General features: G+C 38.4%; 1 protein-coding gene across 12 annotated transcripts in view; it reads right to left on the bottom strand.

The window, feature by feature from the left end:
• Positions 1-20,546, bottom strand: part of NTNG1 (netrin G1) — a 149,239-nt gene that overhangs the window by 69,498 nt on the left and 59,195 nt on the right. For all 12 annotated transcript variants that reach the window (XM_032446167.1, XM_032446166.1, XM_032446168.1 and 9 more), the window contains exon 3: positions 14,112-14,752. In XM_032446167.1, the coding sequence (XP_032302058.1) occupies positions 14,112-14,752 (641 nt within the window). The remainder of the gene's footprint in view (positions 1-14,111; positions 14,753-20,546) is intronic.

The following is a 20,546-nucleotide window of genomic DNA, read 5'->3' as shown; positions in this document are numbered from 1 at the left end:
AATTGTTACTAACGTAACTTGAATTCCGAAAATATTTGTATTCGTCCCTAACAGACATTGCTCTTGAAAATAATTTATACTTAAAAAATACCTATTATTTCTGCTGCTGAAAAGAATTAGATGAGAATTGAGTGGTTTGTGTATGTGTGTTGTGCTTGAAGTATGCCAAAAGCAACTTAGCTTCCCATAGGCACTTCAGATACAAAAAAAAAAGTATTGGGTCACCATATCTCTAGCCCTGTTAGTGTAACAATACAGCTTGGCCAAGTTAAACAGGCTGCCCAGAGAGGTTGTGAAGTCTCCTTCTCTGGAGATATTCAAGACCATCTGGGATGCTTTCCTGCGCAAGCTACCCTGGGGAATCTGTTTTAGCATGAGATTGGATCAGGTGATTTCCAGAGGTCCCCTCTAACCCCTAAGATTCTGTGATTCTGAGACTATGACATTTCATGTAATAGAAGAACTGAACAGCTTCATTTATATTTCAAATATTTCAAATCAATACTTCATATTCTGCGACCTCCACCAAGAAACTGTTAGAACTAAAAATTTAAGGAATAGATTGTAAGTTATGAATAATGTAAGCCCATCACAGGGGGAAGAATTTGAGAAATACTGCTGACAAAAACCATCAGTATATGTTTATACTGAGGAACAAACCTTTGCATTTCCATCTTGACTAATGCAGCTTTTAAAATCTTATATAAATTTTATCCTTTTCCCTGAAATGTCACACAGGCTTCCTCAACCTCAAACTTGAATGGAAACGTATGGGCGGTTTCTGTTCTCATAGAATATTTGAGTTAACCTGGGAGTAAAATGTTTGTGTGTGTGTATATACACACACTGTAAAAGAAAGAAAAAACAACAAAACAAACCAAAACAAAAAAACCAAAAAACTAGCAGATGTAGGCAGAGGAAGAAACTAGATTTGGAAAATAAAGTTGTCATTAACACAGTGCTGTCCACCAGCACCCATTTGTCAAACAGAAGTATATGGTGAAGAACAGATGTAGTAAGATGCCTTATGGGCAGGATTGTCTCTGGGGCACATTCAGATGGTGAGTGACAGTTTCTGGTCTTGGAGAATGCCCCAGACCATTGGCAGGAGACCACTGCTCAGTTTTATTTGCATACTGGAAGACATACTGGTGTCATACAGGGAAAAGAAGAGGGATTTGTCCTGAAGACCTGACTAGCAGTAAGTCAGGGAGCCCAGTGAGGACCTTAACAAGAGCTCCTGCATTGCACAGAGCTTTATCTCCTTAATTAACTTCAGCATAATTATCAAAACCTTTTGAATTACACAAATACATGAAAGAAAAAAAAAAAAAAGAATAAGGATAAGAAAGGATAATAGCCATGTTGTTAAGACCTATCGTAATAAGCAATACTTCTGGGGATGAAGGAGCGAGTGTTTGTATCTGATAGACTTCAGTGCTGGTGTTCTGTCTCACCAACACTGAGATTTGCAAAGGAGGGGCACTGAGACAGATCCACTGGGATTCGGGATGGTGCCCATAGCAGCCATGACCTCCCATCACTACCATTACTGCTCACTGCCTTTCCTCATCTATTGTTTTATCTCCTCCTAGTGACTTATGCAGCTAGGAGGGGAGGATGACACCAGACTCATGAGGGCACCCAGATCTTGTTAAAGCTGTTCTCTGCTTTTGTGTTGCACAGAAAACCTCAAGAGAGGAAAAGTACAGTACTTTGTGGATTTAATTCTATATACATTTTTGTTGTGATATACAGCAAATTGACTGAGCCAAATCACTTAGTGGCCATAAAATACTATCACAAAGGGAGCAAGATTCTGGCACGTGTCCAAACTAACTGTAAGAGAAGCTGAATATCTCTTTCAGAGATACAACATTTTAATTCCTTTTTTTTTTCCTTCCATGGAAAACACTTTTGTGTTTTGTTTCAGAGTTACCCTTCCATGATAATCTCTGGACAACCAGATACTGAGCCTGAAGATAGGTAAGGTTTTGTTTCATTTTGTTTTTAATAAGACAAGTTAGTTTGTAACAGGCTTCTCTTGAGCTAAATGTTGTGTAGATTGACAACTCTGTAACACCTTGACAAAACAGCGGTACACCACTTGGTCATATTAGCACCCGCTCTTGCAGTTGCTAGGCTGGAACAAGTGCAATTGGCTGCTGCTACAAGACTCTCAAGATGAAGCCTCACCTACTCCCCACGGCAGCTGGAATTTCAAATCTGTTTTTTTGTTTTGTTTTGTTTTGTTTTGTTTGGGGCAGGTTTATTTTGTTTTTTGTTTTGTTTTTTAATGTGATAAGCAAATGAGGATATAAAAAAGTACACATTTGAAGAGTTATAAATGACTGGGTGGGTCCTGGATAGGGAGAGACTGGACTTTATGTTCTATTAATTGTGTTTGTATTGCAGCAATATTTGCAAAAGCTTTCCTCATCTTACAGCATACATTCATCACACTTTATATTGCAGAACCTTTTCCCTGGGAGTAGGAAGGGCATAAATCGCTCCATAATTCGCAAACAGTCTGAATGTCAGCTATACATTAACTGTGCATATGTTAGTTGAAATCTGGGTAGGACCGTGCAGTAAGGAAACCAATGAACTATGTTAATAGACTTTCCCTAAGTTTGGAATGGACTTAGAACTCTTTGTCATTCTGGTGGTATCGCTCTGATGCATCTCCTATTTCAAGCATGTATATTTTATGAAGCATTAACAGACAAGCAAACGTACAGACCACAAGATCCAAAGCCTGTCCTGTTCTCCAAAAGTAACTACTGGAACAGAGAGATTGCAGAATTTCATCTCTCAATATATTGGCTCTGTCAAAACAAAAAACAAAAAACAAAAAACAAACAAACAAAAACAACCACCAAAATAAAACAAAAAAACACCAAAAAAAACAAAAGTCCGGGGATATCTTTTAAGGTATCATATTTTAAATGTGGTATTTGTATGTATCAGAAATAAAGCAATTGCCGCCATGCACATGAAAGGACTGATCTAGGGAAGAACCACCACATTGTGGGTCACCTCTGCAGTGACTAACCGATGAGAAGGTAACATAATGCCATCTGGTCTGGGTGTGAAGTACCAGTACTCCTTTTCTTTTGAAATTTGTACAGTGGAAGAGAAATAGACAATTATTTTACTTGTCTGTTTTGTCTTCATCCAGCTGTTTCTCCAGTCCACATTCATGATTCAGAAGAAAGAAACAATCAAATGGAAAAGTGAAATGAAAACCTTTTTTTTTTTTTTTTTTTTTTCGGAGATGGGCTGTGGATTGGGTTAAACATTTTCAGTAGCAGAATATTAGCAGTTAATAGCACTCAGGTTTTTGATCTTTAGCTCATTAATAACTGTAAGAAACCATCCTGGAACCACAGCTTCCCATCTTTCAATTCTTTTCCTGTGTTGCAAAGGGGAAAGAGCTGCCCTTGTTGGCAGACTGCAATTCCTATGGGACGCGAGTGATTAAAAATGTAACTGGCTCCTTGCTGTTTTGCTGTCCTGCTGGAAGAATTATTTCAGGAGTTTTCAAAGGAAACAAGGCATGCTTCCATAAGCACAGTGTCTTTAATGAAGCCTCCAAATGATAAGCAATTTTCTGCATTGACTAAGAATAATAGGTTTATTTTTCACTGTAAACATGACATGAATGACATGAGTCATTCATGTTTCTCCCTCTCCTCTGCTCCTCGCGTCTCATTTTTACTTTTCCTGATGAAGGTTTCCATGCCTCCTTTGAGCCACATAGGCTGCGACTCCTTGTGTGATATGATTGAAGGAGTGCTGATCACCAAAAAGAGAAGTGAAAATGGTGAGAAATGAGCAGCTGGAGTGGTGTGGAAGGAGCATTTCCTAAAGTGGGTCACTGACAAAACAGACGCCTTCTCATATTGCAGCTCTGTCCCCTGTCCCACCTGCCTTCTCTACACCCCGTTCCTGCCTGTCGAAGGTCAAGAAACTGCTGTGCTGTGCTGTGCTCTGCCTGGGGGTAAGATGATAATGTTTTGAAATGGTTTTTCAAGTCAATTCCTGATTGTGCTTATATGGCAAAATCTACAACCCTGGCTCTAAGTAAGGGAAAATTGGCCCGCAGTTCAATAAATATAATGAGAAGATCTAGAGCCAATTAAAACGTGATGAGGCTATAAAAATACAGCCTGGGGTATGCGAGGCTAAAAAACCTCAAATCTCTCAGATGACCCTCCCTTTCCTCTGAAAACAACAGATGGAAAGCATCTGATTGCCAGGATTTGTATCACAGTGAATGCTAGCAGCATACATGAAATAAAACTAAAAGGTTTGTCTACTGAGGGCTTGAATGTAATGTTCTTCTCTGTGCAAAGGGCTACCAGAAGGTTTGTGGAGTCCAGTTCATGTTTGCCTGACTGGCATGGCTGTTCTGAACAGGACTATAGACGAAAGCTCCATAGAAGTATCACCAAGTCAAAAACACGAAAATTAATTTATTTATAATGACTTTGGTAAACAGCATCCCCAAACCTAAAAATTCTTAATGCACAAGAGAGTTGAATGGGAAAATGAATAACATGTCAGAAACAATAAACAGTCCTGCTACGGCTCTGTCTCTGCTAACTTGAATTAAAATATATATAAAGTGTTCTGGGAACTGAAGCAATGCTTCAGTTCAATAAAAGTAATGCAATTAAAGAGAGAGAATCCTGTTTTTCCTCTGCTTGCAATTTGAAATGAGAGCTTCCTCAAACTTGTGCCCATTGCTGGAATCCAATTCAGGATCCCAGCTTATCAAATTCCCGGTGCTGACACCGTGCCTTTCAGGTATGTCATGGTTTTGTAATTTTGTATTTGTATAACAAGGTATTATAGAGTACTACTCATCCTACCAGCTCTGTCTGGTAGATATGTTTAATGTTCAGACACCCCATTTTGAAACAGACAAGCATTCATTGTGAATCAAAATGGAGTCACCAAATTTGTGTTCAGACAGCTCTTCTTTTCTGCAAGGCAACAAAGGAAAATGTGTTAGCGTAAAGTTGTCTCAGTGTTTTTTGAACTCAAGATAGCTTTGCAGGACAGCATACCTACACAAAGCCGCAGATTTCTGAGACCCTGTAGAGCAAGCATCTCATTGTGTAATTCATCCAGGGGCTGAGAACTGCAGGGCTAATGAGCTCTCCTGCAGCCTCTTCCCCTGCAGGTGCTTCTCCAGGAGCATGATCCTAATTCAGACACCGCCATGCCAGGCATAACCCCTGAACAGACAGCAGCCCCTCCCGCCCAAAGAAAGCAATAGCAGCACTGCCATCTGACTATGATGAAAGCACAAACTTTTCCATTCAGTCAGTAGGAGAGCTGAATTAATTCATCGGCTTTTTTAATGCTGAGAGCTGTGTCTTGGGAATTCAGCATGTGAACATATTAATCTCTCTGATAGGCGATAATGCAATATATTACTACAGGGGAGCCAGCATATGAGCACTGTGACAATGACCCTGACCAGCAAATGACTGAATGGGTAAGGAAAGAAGAAGCTTCTCTGGCTTGAAGGCACAGCCTCCACTTTGGCAGGCAGTCCTTCACTCTTGTCCTGCTCCTAATTTTCCAATGCGTTACTTTGTCACTTGGGTGTCCAGAAATGCTCATTAAGAAAGTATGTGACAGGCCCTGATAATACATGTCTGTGGTAAAATAATTGATCCCTCTTTGCAGTGGTGATCTCTAGCCCTCACAGGGCATGGTAGATTATTAGATGGAAGGCACTCTTTGATGGTCTCTAGAGTAATACATTACCAGACAGCAATGTGCCAGCAATCTATCACGTACAAAATCATGTCATCCCTGGAAAAGGGCCTGGCAGGAGGGGTTTAGAGGAGGATGAAGGTTTAATTATATTTGTGGAGGAAAAGATGTCCCAAAAAGAGTGGATAGCCTGGTTATTTATTGGCTGCTCAAAAGCATAAAACACAATCTAAGAAAAAGATCAGGCTCTGAGAAACGGTGGTTCACATTACTGTTGCAGGCTCTAGCCTTGAAGTCAAGTTCATACTGAAGAACAAAATTACCTCTTACAATATGTAGTTTACTTCTGAGAATGAAAAGGGTAAGAGACATATTAGTAACGTTGGCATTAGTAGAGGCAGCTGTTTTTAGATATTTGGTATTTCGGGGATGTGAGTGTAGCATCATTATTAGAAGTACAGCTTACTATATTCCTCTGCAAACTTTCCAACAGTGAGCAGATGGTTACCCTATTACCAACCATTTGCATTTAACATATTGTAATGATTTATATACCACATGTCACCGAGCAAAGTGAAAACAGTCAGTGCCAACTAATTAGTTGAGTGTGAAGACGCATATCTCCATGTACAAGCATATATCATTATCGTAATCAGATTTTATCTTTTTGGTTGTTAATAGGTTTCACGTGCAACGTCACAGAAATACTGATGGTAATTAAACATGACCCATGGTGTCCCTCCATCATCAAGACAGCGCTGCTATCATTAACATTTATACTGGTACTCCTGTTGTGCTGTTTATGAGTGACTGTGCAGGATGGACAGATTATAACAAACCATTGTGCCTCTCTGCCATTTTTTCTTAAGTGTATTTCAAAGTATTTGATAGATCTTACTATATCAGATATCGTATCATATTACAGCTTAACACACATCTAGATAGGGTGGAAGTGGGAATACTGAATGGTAGAGAACAAAGACACTGCATAGCTCCTATAAAGACAGAAATGAATTCAAGGATGAAAATGAAAGCAACTGAGGACGTATCACAAGAAATTCCAGGAGGGTTGCAAGGAATAAGCAGACAACTACTGATATCTTTAAAGCCATCGAATTCAGAAGAAGGACTAAATAGTTCAAAGGAAGACTTTAAGTTTAGAAAAATGCCCTCTGGCACTGGGATATGTGTGTGCGTATATACCATATGTGTTCCACTATCCATACTATGTCCCAAGGCCTGCTTTAATCCATAGTATGAGGCAACTATTATTAGCCTTTTATTGAATTGTTTTTGTTTGTTTACAGGCTTATGTTAAAATAGTGGTCTTCACTCCAGTGTGGTCAAAATAATCATCTGTGAAATGCAAAAGTTTCTTCTGAGTATGGCTGTCTTTCAAACAAAAAAATCATACCAATGGGATATTTCCTTTGAATTAGTTGCTGTTGCTGCTTGCTAGAAGCTTGGATGATGTGCTGTGTGAGGAAGCAGATACTTAACAGATAGATTCTAAATTTCCAAGGGCTCTGTGAGCTGTAGAAATTAGAAGTCTGCTTTCAAATGGTTCCATACATGAGTGGTAGTATGTCAAGTCCTGCTCCCTCCTAATGTCATTATGATATATCCTGCCACTCACCATCCTTTCATTTTTACCGTATTCCACAAAGCTAACCAGGACACAGCCTGTTCTGCAAAGGGCTGCAGCTAACATTATGCTTTCCTCCTGCGTCAGCAGCCAGACATTCTCTTGGGAACTCTACCTGCAGTGTAACCTTTCATCTCCTTTTTCTTGACCGTATTGCTGTGTGCTAAATTCACAGCATTGCTTTCTCTTTCTGTAGCTCTTTCCTTGCTTTTCCACAAACAATGTTATCATTTTCAATGAAATCGGAATTACAGTAGTGCTGAACGCTTACTCTGTTGTTTAGCCCAGCTAACAAAATGTTGTATCTGTTTTATTGAGGGTCTTTGGTGCTGACTCATTTACACTACAGCCCTCTGCGATCATTTAAGAATCATGATGACTCCCTTCATGCATGGATCACTGGTACTGCTGAGGCACACTAATCCCAGAGAGGTACTAGAGCAAATGACAGGTAGGGATCTCACAGCCCCTCTGTAACAATTCACAAGAACAAGGCTACTAGACCTTGACCTTTATTATTAACTTTCAGGTTTTCTTGTCTCTGTGTTACTGTGTCACTGGACTTCCCCTGAAATTAGCAGAACTGTCCTGCCTTATTAGCTAAGGCTGGCAGAAGATGAGAAGATGGAGAGGTATGTTTTTGTTCATTATTTATGTATCTTTTTCCCCTATTTCTTTCAAGTAGAAACTGTGACAACCTTGCCACTTCTGTCACTGATGTTCTTTCCTTCCTTCTTCCTCCCTTCCTTTTCTTCACTTCGTTTCTCTCACTACTCCTGTATTTGAAAACCATCAGTTAAGTACAGGTAAATGAAATCACAGAAATCACTACTGATTTATAGGACGGCACCTGAAACTAGCAGTGGGTTTGGTCTTTTATTTCAATATGTAGCTTCACATTCTGTACAGTACATTTACTACAGTGCTGTACTGAAGGAAAAGAAGTGGAAAGAAAGAAATGTTAACTGTCTTAGTTTCAAACATTTTCCTAAATCACAGATGATGTCTTATTTTTTTACAACAAAAAAGATTAGTAGAGAGGGAGAAATATCACCTGTGTCAAGAAAAATCATATGTGTATTCTAAGTCCTGCTACTACCTTCTGAGGAACTTGTTAATTTAATGAGTGTCCTTGAAAACTCATCTCCTTAACACATGTAATTAAGTACAGAAACAGACAAAATTGACTGCAGAAAATCTCACCATGTGGGTACTGGTGGAAGGGATCACAATCATGGAAAAACAAAACAAAACCTCTGCAGATGGATAGTTCCTGTTACTTGTGAAATAGTTGAGAGAGATTTTAAACTTTTAACATGATAGTATGTTGTACTGCTCCAGCTTGGATCATGTACATATTATCACTGATACAACCTGAAGGACATCCCAGTGCCAGAGATCATTTGTACATGTGATCCAGAAAATCTTTAGGCATTAAATTGAAATCTTTTGAAATGAAAAGCTTAAACGAAAGAAAGTTTCTGCAAGACATTGGAATCACCAAATTTATTCAGAAAGACTCTCTGGATAGCTTCACAGCATATGAAGTAACACAGAAAGTAAAAGTCTCATTCCTTTCATCAGGAGCTTCATCTCTATTTCTTTAATGTTCAATGGCAAAATGAATTATACTACAAAAAAGCTTGGCTTCTCTCCTCAAACACTGATTCTGCATGATATGGGGTTTCCTTGAAAGGCAGCTGAGGGAGATCAGTACTGAAATACTTGACGTTTTGCAAAATGGGCCAAAAGAAAAGATGATCAAATGCTAATGAGGAAAGGTGGTGTGTGAAATCTGGTGGTTTAATTCCACTGGCTTCAAAAGGGAGTAGCAGAATTAAAGGCTTTGTCAGCCTTCCAGATTCTAATGCTCTGCTCCCCTTTAAGTAACTACAAGACTGAAACCACTCTGAGCTGATTGCCAGGACTTATGTAATCAGGATGGCAGGTGGAAACAAACATTGTTTAGTAACACTGGAACATGGTCAGAAATAAAACCTGTCTATAACCCTGGTAAACCACTGGAGACTGCTAATGTGAAAATAAACACAGTAACTATTCACTTATTTCAGTTCCTGATGATCTTAGATTTGTTTACAGAAAAAGAAGGGTAATCTTCCTTACTGACATAGTACAGCAGATAAATTTTAAAAGCTAATTGCACTTGGGAGTTAAGGATAAATTGACATGCTCTTAAATACACAAGTTTTTTTTTTTTCTGCTCTTATTCTCTAATGAGTTTATAATTAAATTGGAGAAATTGCTAGAATTACTCCAAGTACTAGTGAAAATAACCTGCTTGTGAAGTGTTCTTGTAAAATAAGAGTAATCCAGCACAGTAAATATATAGTTGAAAAATGAATAGTATTTGCCTGTCCTCTTAAAAGCTTAATGCCAACATATCTTCACTTTGATTGTCAGGTTTTGAGCTGAATGTTAATGAAAACTTTTCCCTATAAATAAAAGCAAAGCACATTTTTGCACTCCCATTTCCATTGGTCAAAGTTCTGCTTTAGGGTACATCGCAGAGGGATATTCTTTCAGTGTTGTCAAGTGCATGCCAGAATAACACTCCATATATAATCCCATTGATCCATCCACGTGAGGAACTGCCCAGGGCCCGGCACCCAAACTGGGGGCACGGCTCTCTGCAGTATGAGCGTTGGAGAACCAGCAGCCCAGTGTTACAGGGGGCTACAGGGCAGGATGACAAAAAAGGCAAAAAACCCCAAGCCCCAGAGTAATAAGTATACCTTCCTCAAGTGTAATTTGGTCAGGTTCTGAGATGGATTAAATTTGGAAGTGATAATGTGAGAGCAAGTAACTGTTAAAAATGAGGATATTTTTCACATTACCTACTGCAAGTTAGAGGTTTCTATTACTGCTAGAACTGCAAGTGTAGCTGTGGCCGGGCCAGAAAACTCTGTAGCTTAAATACAGAGGCTTCAAGGCAAGAAGAATACAAAAAATAAATTTGAAAGGGCTTAATAACATTGTATTGAGGCTGGGTATTCTAGTGTCAAAAAGAAACCGTTGGCTCTTAGATCAAAAACTAATCACAAAATAACAATGTGGGATGAAATTTTTCTTCGGTTTAGCTAGACAGTCATTCTATATCCACTGGGGATATATTTATATACATTTACTATTGTCTGAAATTATAGTAAATGTGCATATTATTGACAACACAGAAGTTGAACAAAAAATATTTTGGAATGAATCCAGTTAAACCTTTAGCAGTCAAATCCAAAATCTGCTAGGAACCTTTTGCTTGACTTCAAAGGAACTATTATCAGCATTTTAGTGAAAAAGAGCTGTGTGCTTACTGTCAGGGCTGTCCTTCTCAAGGTATCTGGGATCTGCAGAGCCTACTGCACATCCACCTCCTCAAGCAGTGAAAGGAAAGAAACCTTCCTGAGGTTACCACATGGGGTACCTTTGATTCTCTGCTGCAGGTCAGAGAATTGTCTACTCTTTTCTGGTTTCCCATCCCAGAAGACTTTATTTATGCATTAATCGACCTTTCTAGCTGCTAGGACCATCTTGCTTCAGCAGTTAATTAACACAAGTGCCATAATTTAATACAGTTAATGCTACTTGATGCCCTTTAATGCACCTTCCATTAGTGATATTATTGTAGTATTACCCTGTAAATTAAAATGAGATCAAGACTAAGAGAGGCTCTCTTTAATTAAGGTACTGGCACACTACATCGTCCATTATTCACTAGAAAAAATCACTCCGATTTAGTGAAGCAGGCCATCAGTAAGTCAGAATTAGTTCATGTGGATTATTAGGTTTCTTGAATAATATGAGCACAATGGGGCTGCTGAAATTGCTAACAGCCAGGCAGCCAGGTTTCCTTTTTTTTTTTCCATCATCTTAATAAACACACAATGAAAGAGGTAAACTGAAGATGAAAAAACAGGTTCATTGCAACCATTAAGAACACACCGGCTTTTATCTCTGATGCAACATACATCAGGTTTACTTTACACCAAACTGCAAAGCAGTGACAAAAGGAACCATATATTAAGTAGGAAAATCTCCTGTCTTTAATTCATTCAATGTTTTGTATATTAAATTTGGCAGCTTTAAGATAGATGTTTTCCATTGGCACTGATTTTTAAATTACAGCATGAAACAAATTTTAAGCTCCCTTTGGAACGTGCTATTTTAAGCATTGGTGATTTTAACTTTATTTAAACTACAGGTTATATTTTTAACAAAGGGACGAGTTTCAAGATGTATCTGCTAGCATCAAGCTTTTAGGTATCATCCCTTTGTATCCCACCCTCATGGAATCCTGTTTAGCCTAGCTTTATCGAAGTCTCAAAGCATAGAACGTGAAAATTTGTAGGAAAAAAAAATAAAAAAAAATTATAAATTAATTTTCAGTTAATATCCTAGATTAAAGTGCAAGGGCTGGAAAGTTCAGCTGAATAAGAAATGTGCACATAACAGCCTGTAACTCTTGCCTCCTCCCCTTTTCAACCCCTACATTCCATGATTCTGTGGTCCCACACCTGCCACCACCATACTAGGGCATGTGGCCAAAATGCTTGTTTGGAGACTTAGCAGAGGGACCCAGTAGAGTTTCTGGTATGAGACTACAAATACCTCAGTCTGTCTGAGAATGGCCTATTGCAAGAGGCTCTTCACTGTGACCAAATAATCAGGGAATGCATACTTAGTAATAAGCAAGGCTCACTTATTAGGAATAAGCAAGAAAGTCTCGCTATGTGTTGAGGTCAAGGACCCCAAATCCCTAAAGAGCCATTCTTATTAGCACAAGAGTGATAAGAATTCACACAGATCTAATCTAGTGAGACAGTATTATATATCAGATAATTCTATTAACACATAAGTTGAATTACTGTTGCATTTAGACAACAAGCTTCAGCATCAGATAAGCTCTCTGTACAGTTAGGCTCCATTTTTGTAGATAATTGTTCAAAAGATTGCTGTATCCCAGCTACATTTGGAAAGTTTCAGTTTCTAATTTACATGCAGTACACTCTTTTTTTTTTTTTTTTTTTTTTTTTTTTCCCCTCCCTTCTTAAATGCTTTCTTTGACAAGACACTGGTAGTCTAATTGAAGCATTCCTGGGTTTTCAAATGGGAAACAGCATTTCCTTGAAGTGTAAGAGTGTAAGGAACTTAAAATCCTGATCTGTGGTATGATCTCTCTGCACATACAACCTATTAGGAGCCCCAAGGAGAAAGGGTGCACATGAAGTAGAACATAATTGACTGTTTTGATATGCTGGAGTTAGTATTACAAAACTGTTGGAAACACTGTCCTAAGTTGCCCATGATCCATTTAGCCTGATCAAGAGACTTCTGAAAAACAATTAATTTACAGTATAACTAATAAGAGTTACAAAAAGAATTCTTCAAACAGGAAACTTTGTCTAATAATTTTACACTTACAATTAATGTCTTTATGTATGAGTATGGGTGTGGATGCAGAACATTGTAACTACATGCTATATCTATGGTCTTGCAGAAATCCTTATGCATTAGAATCTCTATGTGTCAGCAATACTTCATATAAATTCAGATCATCTATTTTTCAATAGATCGCATCACATCAATTTGATTCTATTTTGACTGTATCGATCTATTTGTATATCATGGAAAATACTTAAGAACTTGAAAGGCTTGTATAAAAGAGGGAGAAAATAGTAAACCCATGACAGGAATGATAAAATACAGCAAACAGTGTATTAGACATTTAATATCTCTATTATTTTTCACTTGTTCCTGTGTCTGGAAAAATACCTCAGCCCTCTAAGATAAATTAGCTTTCCTGTTTGTTTTGATATCTGGCTTCTCTTAAGAATATATATAAATAAATAAAAAGGAAGGTTTGAACTCTCTGAAGGTACAGAGGAAAACAAAAAGGCAAAAGTATAAATTAGAGAGTTTAGTGAATGGCTAATAGAGAAGGTTACATTTGTTTCTTCTGAATAAATATGCATCCAAGATGCACAGTAAGGATATCACCCTTCTGCTTGAGGTCATCAGTCAATTGCTAGTTAGAGCTGGTAAGAAAATTTCCCCATACAAATGTCACTGCACCTTTATTATTTTTGAGTCTACAACACCTGATACCAGCCCTTGCTTGCCACAGAGGGCCAATCCGTCTTGAACCTGGATGAGTAATAATCTTTGTTGCATTCAGATTAGTCTCACGCCCTCCAAAATGCTGCTAGTTTTTCCACTCTGCTTCAGCTTCACTGCATTTCAGAACTCATTAAAGCAGAAGGAGTAGACTCTCATCTCTGTTGCCTCATTGTCTGTATGCAGTTTGCCCTACTGGAAAGAATCTATGCAAAGGATGCTTTATCAGTTGATTCTTTCATTAAAGGCCTAGAAAAAATAATGAAACAGAATCCCTCTTCTCAATTAACTGCCCCCAAAGGAGGCTTCAACTGTATAAAAGCAAAAGAAGAGTCCCTGAAAAGTGTCATAATGCCAGGTTGAAATCCTGAGCCAATGTAAGAAAATGCTTTAATCATTCAGGGCTTTGCAGGCTAGTGACAGCAAACACCCATGATTTAGTGCCACTGAGTCAGAAACTTCTAGTACCATCAGAAATGAGCCAAACAAATTTCCAGTGAACACATTTTGGCTGCTCTTCTTCCTGTGTTTGGGAAAATAAACAGTTATTGCATAACCTCTATAAGCAAATGCATATGCTTGTTCCTAAAGGTTTATAATCTCTTACCTTCCATATACCCTTATATCTGAGATGGCATAAAAGTACCGTGCCAGGTGTTGCTCATCTACATATATTTCTCCAGTTGCTGGTCTAAGCAATCTTATCCTCAGATCTGTGATGGTGAAGAAATCTCTCAATTTCTTGGTTGTGTCAAGCTGGCCATAAAGAGAAGCCATATTATGAAGCCGAGGTCCAGCAAAAAAAGCAAATCTATCTTTGATTTCAAAGTGGATTATTTTACTGTTTGTCATATACCCAGTAGAGTATTCTTCCGTGCAAATGATTTCTAGGACTGTATGCTGTGATAAATCCCTCACTGATTTTGGATCCATGTGGAAAGCATCTAAACAGTCTGTGGCATAATATTGATAGGGCTGCCATGTTCGTCCATAATCGAGGGATTTCTCCAGGATCATTTGGTCTGGACGGCCAGATTCAAAAGTGATAACTATGTTATCTGTCAGCTCAATGGTTTTGTTCCAGGAGAGTGTAATATTAACATGAAGAGGCTTTGGATAATCCTTCCAAGTTGTGGACTGCCAAAATGTGGATGGATGTCTTCCTTCAAGATCAAACATCAGTTCCGGAGGATGAGCCAGTTCTTGGGTACTTGCATCACATTCATTATTGCACATGTAGGGGTTTCCCTAGAAAAGAGGAAAACAGGTTTACAAGAGGAACGGTGTAGTGACTGTGACATATAAAGATGTTCTGTAGTTGGCACATGACAATTGCTGCTCTTAATTCAGGAGTGAAACTGGGAAAGAAGAAATGAGTGCTTGCAAGGAATACTTTTAACTAGATTTATCTTGTACAGAAATATACAGCACATTTACTTTCGTGCTGTAAACATTTTCCTCAGTATACTTTAGGGAAATAAACTAGCTTATTTATCCTTGTATTGGGCTTATGTGGAAAGATTTTGTTAGCAGGAGTGGAAGTGGAGTGACCAGCCACAAAGGACCAGGAATGGCAAGGAAATGTCTAACTGCTCAGTAAGTCTGATTCTTCTTAGAAAGATTCAACAGCCAAGAGAATTCCTTTTTAAACCAATTATGCTCCTCAAGAGCTTCATTCATAAAGGAAGCAATTTTTGGAGTGAAAATTATTAAGTCAGCAGTATAGCCTCTACGCACTCTGTATGAAACAATAGGCACTACAACTTCATGTTCCCTTTCACCCAGGTGTGAAATGAAAGATGATTAACTCTATTTCCAGCCTAGCACTGTCCTTTCTTAAAACACTGACACTCTCCATCAGAAGTCACTAGAAAAATTAGTGCACAACAAGTTTGATTCAGACTTCTGCCACCTTATTACAGGGTAGAAAAGTACAGCAGGAAAGACTTTTCATGAAGCACAGCCTCCAATTTATCGGGACAAGATAATCCACCACTTGATTAGATGGGGGATGCCAGCAGCTGCAGCTGGAATGCTGCCGAGGTGGCTGGAGGTCTGAACTGTGGATTGAGTTAAAAACAGCAACAAAAAGAGCTTGCCAATAATGCACAGCTTTTACTGCTACTTGTCCTCTGTAGCAAGGTGAAAGTGAATTATTCTCTCTCCGGCCTTTTGATGCATTAGCTTGCAAACTACAATCTTCCTCTCCTTCACAAAGGCTATTTTGTCTGCAGATTGGGGTATCTTGCAGCAGTTGCCAAGATATCAGACCCTGTAGGCTGCACTGAATCACGTCCATCTAATTTAAACTTTCAACAGTACATTAACATTTTTCTACTTGTTCATTCTGCATTTGTTTCGGAGAACAACATCTGCCCTGTATCTTTCTTTGTGTTCAGTATGGATTGTGAAGGAAGTTTTTTGTCACTGATGGTCTGCACTGCTGGGGAAGAAGTTGCACACGTTTGTATCCAGTAGTGCTGAATATGGACATAAGTGCAGCTGCGAATGTCATTAATCAGAGTTCTCCTCACCTGCCCTGATAATAGAACAAGCCCTGATATGATGATCAACCTTTTCTTTTCTTACAATTACAATTATTGCTTCTCTCTACCTCGAGGCCTCAGGGCAGTAAGGCTGTTCAATGCCATCCAGCATGTGAAATGAGCTTCAAACATGTTTCCACCTTGGTCACAGTTCTGCCCCTTGGCAAACTCCCATGAAACACGAGAAAAATGACTTCAGTGCTCACTTTCACCTCCCCACAAGCAACTCCTCTTCCCTGCACAGGGAAATACTTTTCTCCTTCCCTCTCCCATTAATACAACTGAATCCTAAAACTTACAACAATTCTTCAGGACTCAAAGTTAAGAAAAAAATAAATAAAAAAGAGTTATTTGAAAAGCAGAACGGTACTCATTAGACAGAAGGATTCAAAACATGGAACTGTAACTGAGAATATTCTGCAAAATGTGTCTATAATAAGTTCCTGTCACAGTTTTCTCGATTTCAAGCTCACGGTTACTATTCCTATGCCTTCCTTTTGAATAAAACAGTGAAAATCAAAATAAGTTTCAAGCAGAATAGATAACAGACTGAGTTTTTTGTTATTTAGCTCAATTTCATATAGCAGATACAAATACAAGGACATGCCACCTTACTTAGGCATTTTTATAAAGCACACTGTGAGATCTACAAGGTTCCGTACACTTGGAACAGATGTAAATCCAAATTTTGCAGAAAATGCTCAGTTACACAAGGCACATCTTGCTGAAGTTGACTAGAAAAATCCAGTCACTTCAGTGGCTACCATTATGAAGCTGTCTGCAGACCTATAATGTGCATCTTCTGTCATCTCCTTGGCAAAAGCCGCATCACTGGGAGGTCACAGGTATTGAAACATAGTAAATAAAAGCTATTGGGTAGCAAGACACTTGTTAAGGGTTGCTTAAGGATGTCTTTGGTTTCCTACAGCATCAGCAGACAGTAAGGCCATTGTAATTCATGTTATAAACCAAACCTAAATGCTTCTCTGAGTCCCAGGGTAAAGGAGAAGGCATGTTATGTGATTCTGAGTGGGTAATCCAGATTGCGGATTGTGCAGTGAATGCTAAATGTTGGCACTTGCATGCTTCTGAATGGTTCTCTCTATCTCTGTGGGCACAAAGCTTTTTGTGAAAGTTGATACCACTCTATTTAATGGCAGAGCACAGTGAGACACAGGCTGGGATGACAGCACGGCCCCACACCTAAATCTGTTACCAAACCACACTGTAAGGAAAGCACTGCAAATGAGACTCCAGGTATGAAACTTCAGGCATTTCTTCCACCAAAAAAGAAATTATTCTTTTAATTCAATAGCACTCAATTCTCATTAAAGGGACAAATAGTTTGATTACACCAAAATAACCCATATGGAGTTCAATATTCTGGAGAGGAAACTTGAAAAAAAAATTAAGCCAATATAAGCTGATGAAATGAATGTCCTGAATTCTAGCACAGGTATGAGGAGAGAAATTACAATGCTAGATAAGATCCTCTCTGCCTGCTGGCACGGTGTTCAGTGATGAAATTTTGAAATATCTGACTAATGCTTCAGAGGCTTAGAATCAGACTCTCATTTTTCTACACATAACTTGGCTTTAAACTGTTTCTAATTAATCTTAAATGTAATTTATGTGTTAAATTGTATTGATATTACTAAAAAAGCTGTCTACGCGAAAGTTTGTTAATACACGTTAGTATGAAACAATTCAATTAACTGAGATTAGTTACGTATTTTAATGTCTACACCTCTAAGATAATCCTCTTTAAGACCTCTATTTCAGTAAAATGAATACAACACAGAGAAACTTTCCCCTAGTTTGTCAAAGCTAAGCACATTCTGCGGTGGGAATGTCTTAGTGACCAGAGCATTAGCAGCGATAAATAATTTTGTGACCAGCAGGCAGCTGGAAACAGATCTTAAATTAAGTTCTTCAAGCAACAACTTTTCAGCTGGACAACGCGGAAAATATTTATAACTTTTTAAAATGATATTTACATCATTAAGAGATTTCTAAATAATTGAACACTGCTACATACTTCTAAAGGCTTCACTGCTAATTAACATAAGAGGTTTCTGAGGTTTCTCTATATCACTACCAGCTAGACAAAAAACACAGTTTTGCTATACGGTAGTTGGATTTTGGTATTAAATAGCTTCTTGCATGCAGTCAAATTAAGTTGCTATTATTTTATGTCACCTATGGAATTAAAAATATTTCCCAAATCAGTACGATCACAGTTCAGAAGGTTGGCCTTTGGGATGTGCCTGTTAGCAGGCTCTAGCCTGCAGCCCCAGAGCTGCACACATTTTATCCTCTTCAGCCATGGCGGAAAAAAGCAGAGTTATCTGAGAATCTACTGACTGGTCCCAGGAGAGTTTCCCTTCAAGCATATAAATTTAGCCTGTGTTTGCACACAATGTCTGTGTCAGCGAGCTTGAATTCTGACAGAGGTGTTCGGAACGGTGCAGGGGGTGCTGCTGGGTGGCGATCAGCTGAGCCACTGAGGCTTCTTACCAGGCCTATCTGTGAGCACTGCTTGGTGACAAATGGGACAATGGGTAAGGATTTATGATAAGGATAGTGGTCATGTAACCTTTGAATATCAACAGGGCAGTTGGCAGTTCCTGTTCAAGGGTTAAAATCTGATCACTCTCAGCCAAAGCCTGCATCACAGAGATCCTTCTGTGCCATACACACAGGCTTAGAGCTTGATTGAAGATGTTGCTTCTTTCAGTCTGCTTCCTGTCCGTGCTAACACCTCATGGTCTTTTTTACTTGGGAACAAAGACAGAGGGGCTTAACCTTTCTTCAGCGTGAATATTGGAAGCTGTATCACAGATTACATGCTGTAATAGACACCTGGCTAAATCCCCACAGAGGATTATAACTTGCATTTTCAAACTGGTGAAGGCTGCTGAGGTCAAGCAGGCCAAGATTTTAAGAAGGAGCAAAATGAATTTTCAAGAAGCAGGTCACAGCAACTGATTTTTATATCGCTGCCTCAAGGTAGTTAGCTCAGAGGTACTAGATAAGAAATAAATACAGTCTGAATCAAACATGGAGTGTTTGATGATTGCATTCAGATCACACTTTTGGAAATAATAGAGTTTTTCTTTTTCAAAGGAGTATTACAAAGTATTCCACTTAGTACCATGCAGTATGTTGCAGATGACTAATTAGACAGTAATAACCGAATGTGACCATTGTTCTAATGCTTACATTTTCCTTGCGATTTCTAAACAGGAGTTAGGTGTTTACTGTGACACAGCCATCTCCATTAGCAGGGAGCTACTACTCATTAGGAGTTTTCCCTTTCAGGGCAGTACAGTGGAATGGCAAGGCACAAAATCTGTCGCATAATTATTTATGTTCTCAAACGCACTACATCCATTAGCTGGTTTGAGAGCATCCTCGTCAACATTTGTAGAATTATTGTTCTGAGGAAGACAAGGTTGGCTGCAGACAAGAACATTTTACCATCAATAACCTTTCATCACTACAGTGACAGCATTTTAAGTTAAAGTGATTTAAGCTAAGAAAGAAAAAAATGCTAAAATCTCAGTGGAAGATTTGATGTGCTCAGAGCTCCCAAGTGAGAGGCATTTGGATGGTCAGACAAGCACTTTGAACTCTGAGCTGCAGGCTGTACGCTGTGAATTTGCCAAAACTAGCAAAAAGAATATAAAACAATGTTTAAATCAATAACTTCTGGGGAGACTTAAAAAGATTGAGCCAATGAGGACGCAACTGGCCAAAACAAATAATAACACTTAACAACTTTGTGCACTTTTAAGTTGGAAAATATGTTGCAGATTATGGCCCTGGTCCTGAAAGAAATTCAGTGTAAAAAAACACCAGATCTTTTTAAGAGATCTATTAGTCTGTAAAGATTTTGGCACTTTGTCTCATGAAACACAGGCCTAACTAATTAATCTTCATGACAACAGCTTCATGAGAAAGAGAGAAACTATCCCAAATATACATATAGCTCAGAAATTGAAAGAAACAGCTTTACATGATGAATTCTCTAAACCCTGTTTATATTGTATCTTCTTCCAAAGCCTTACGGTGTATCACCTAGGGCATTCCTAGTACCCAGAGTAGCTCATGAATTATTATTATTATTATTATTATTATTATTATTATTATTATTATTATTACTATTAGATCATGCCTTTCTCTAATACTAGGAATTGAAAATGTTTTATAGGAAAAACATTAAAAAATTTGCACTGTCATCTAGAGAAGACTGTTTTCCTCCTTCTATAACCCTTCTTTGATGTTTAACAGGAATGTGGGGCAGAACTTATGCGATGTATAGAGGGAACAAATTATATCTTCTAAATCTCTTCAGTCTTCTGGAATTTTTTTGGTTCACACTAGAGTTACTGAGTCAACAAAACTACTACCATATAACTACTGATATTACATGTTCACATTTGCAAAGGCATTTAATTCCCATCAGAACATTATTTCTTTTTGGTTCCTCAGGA

The sequence above is a fragment of the Coturnix japonica genome, chromosome 8 (genome assembly GCF_001577835.2).
Source record: "Coturnix japonica isolate 7356 chromosome 8, Coturnix japonica 2.1, whole genome shotgun sequence".
Lineage (NCBI taxonomy): Eukaryota > Metazoa > Chordata > Aves > Galliformes > Phasianidae > Coturnix > Coturnix japonica.
The sequence above is the reverse complement of the archived record's forward strand: the minus strand, read 5'-3'. Positions and strand labels throughout refer to the sequence as shown.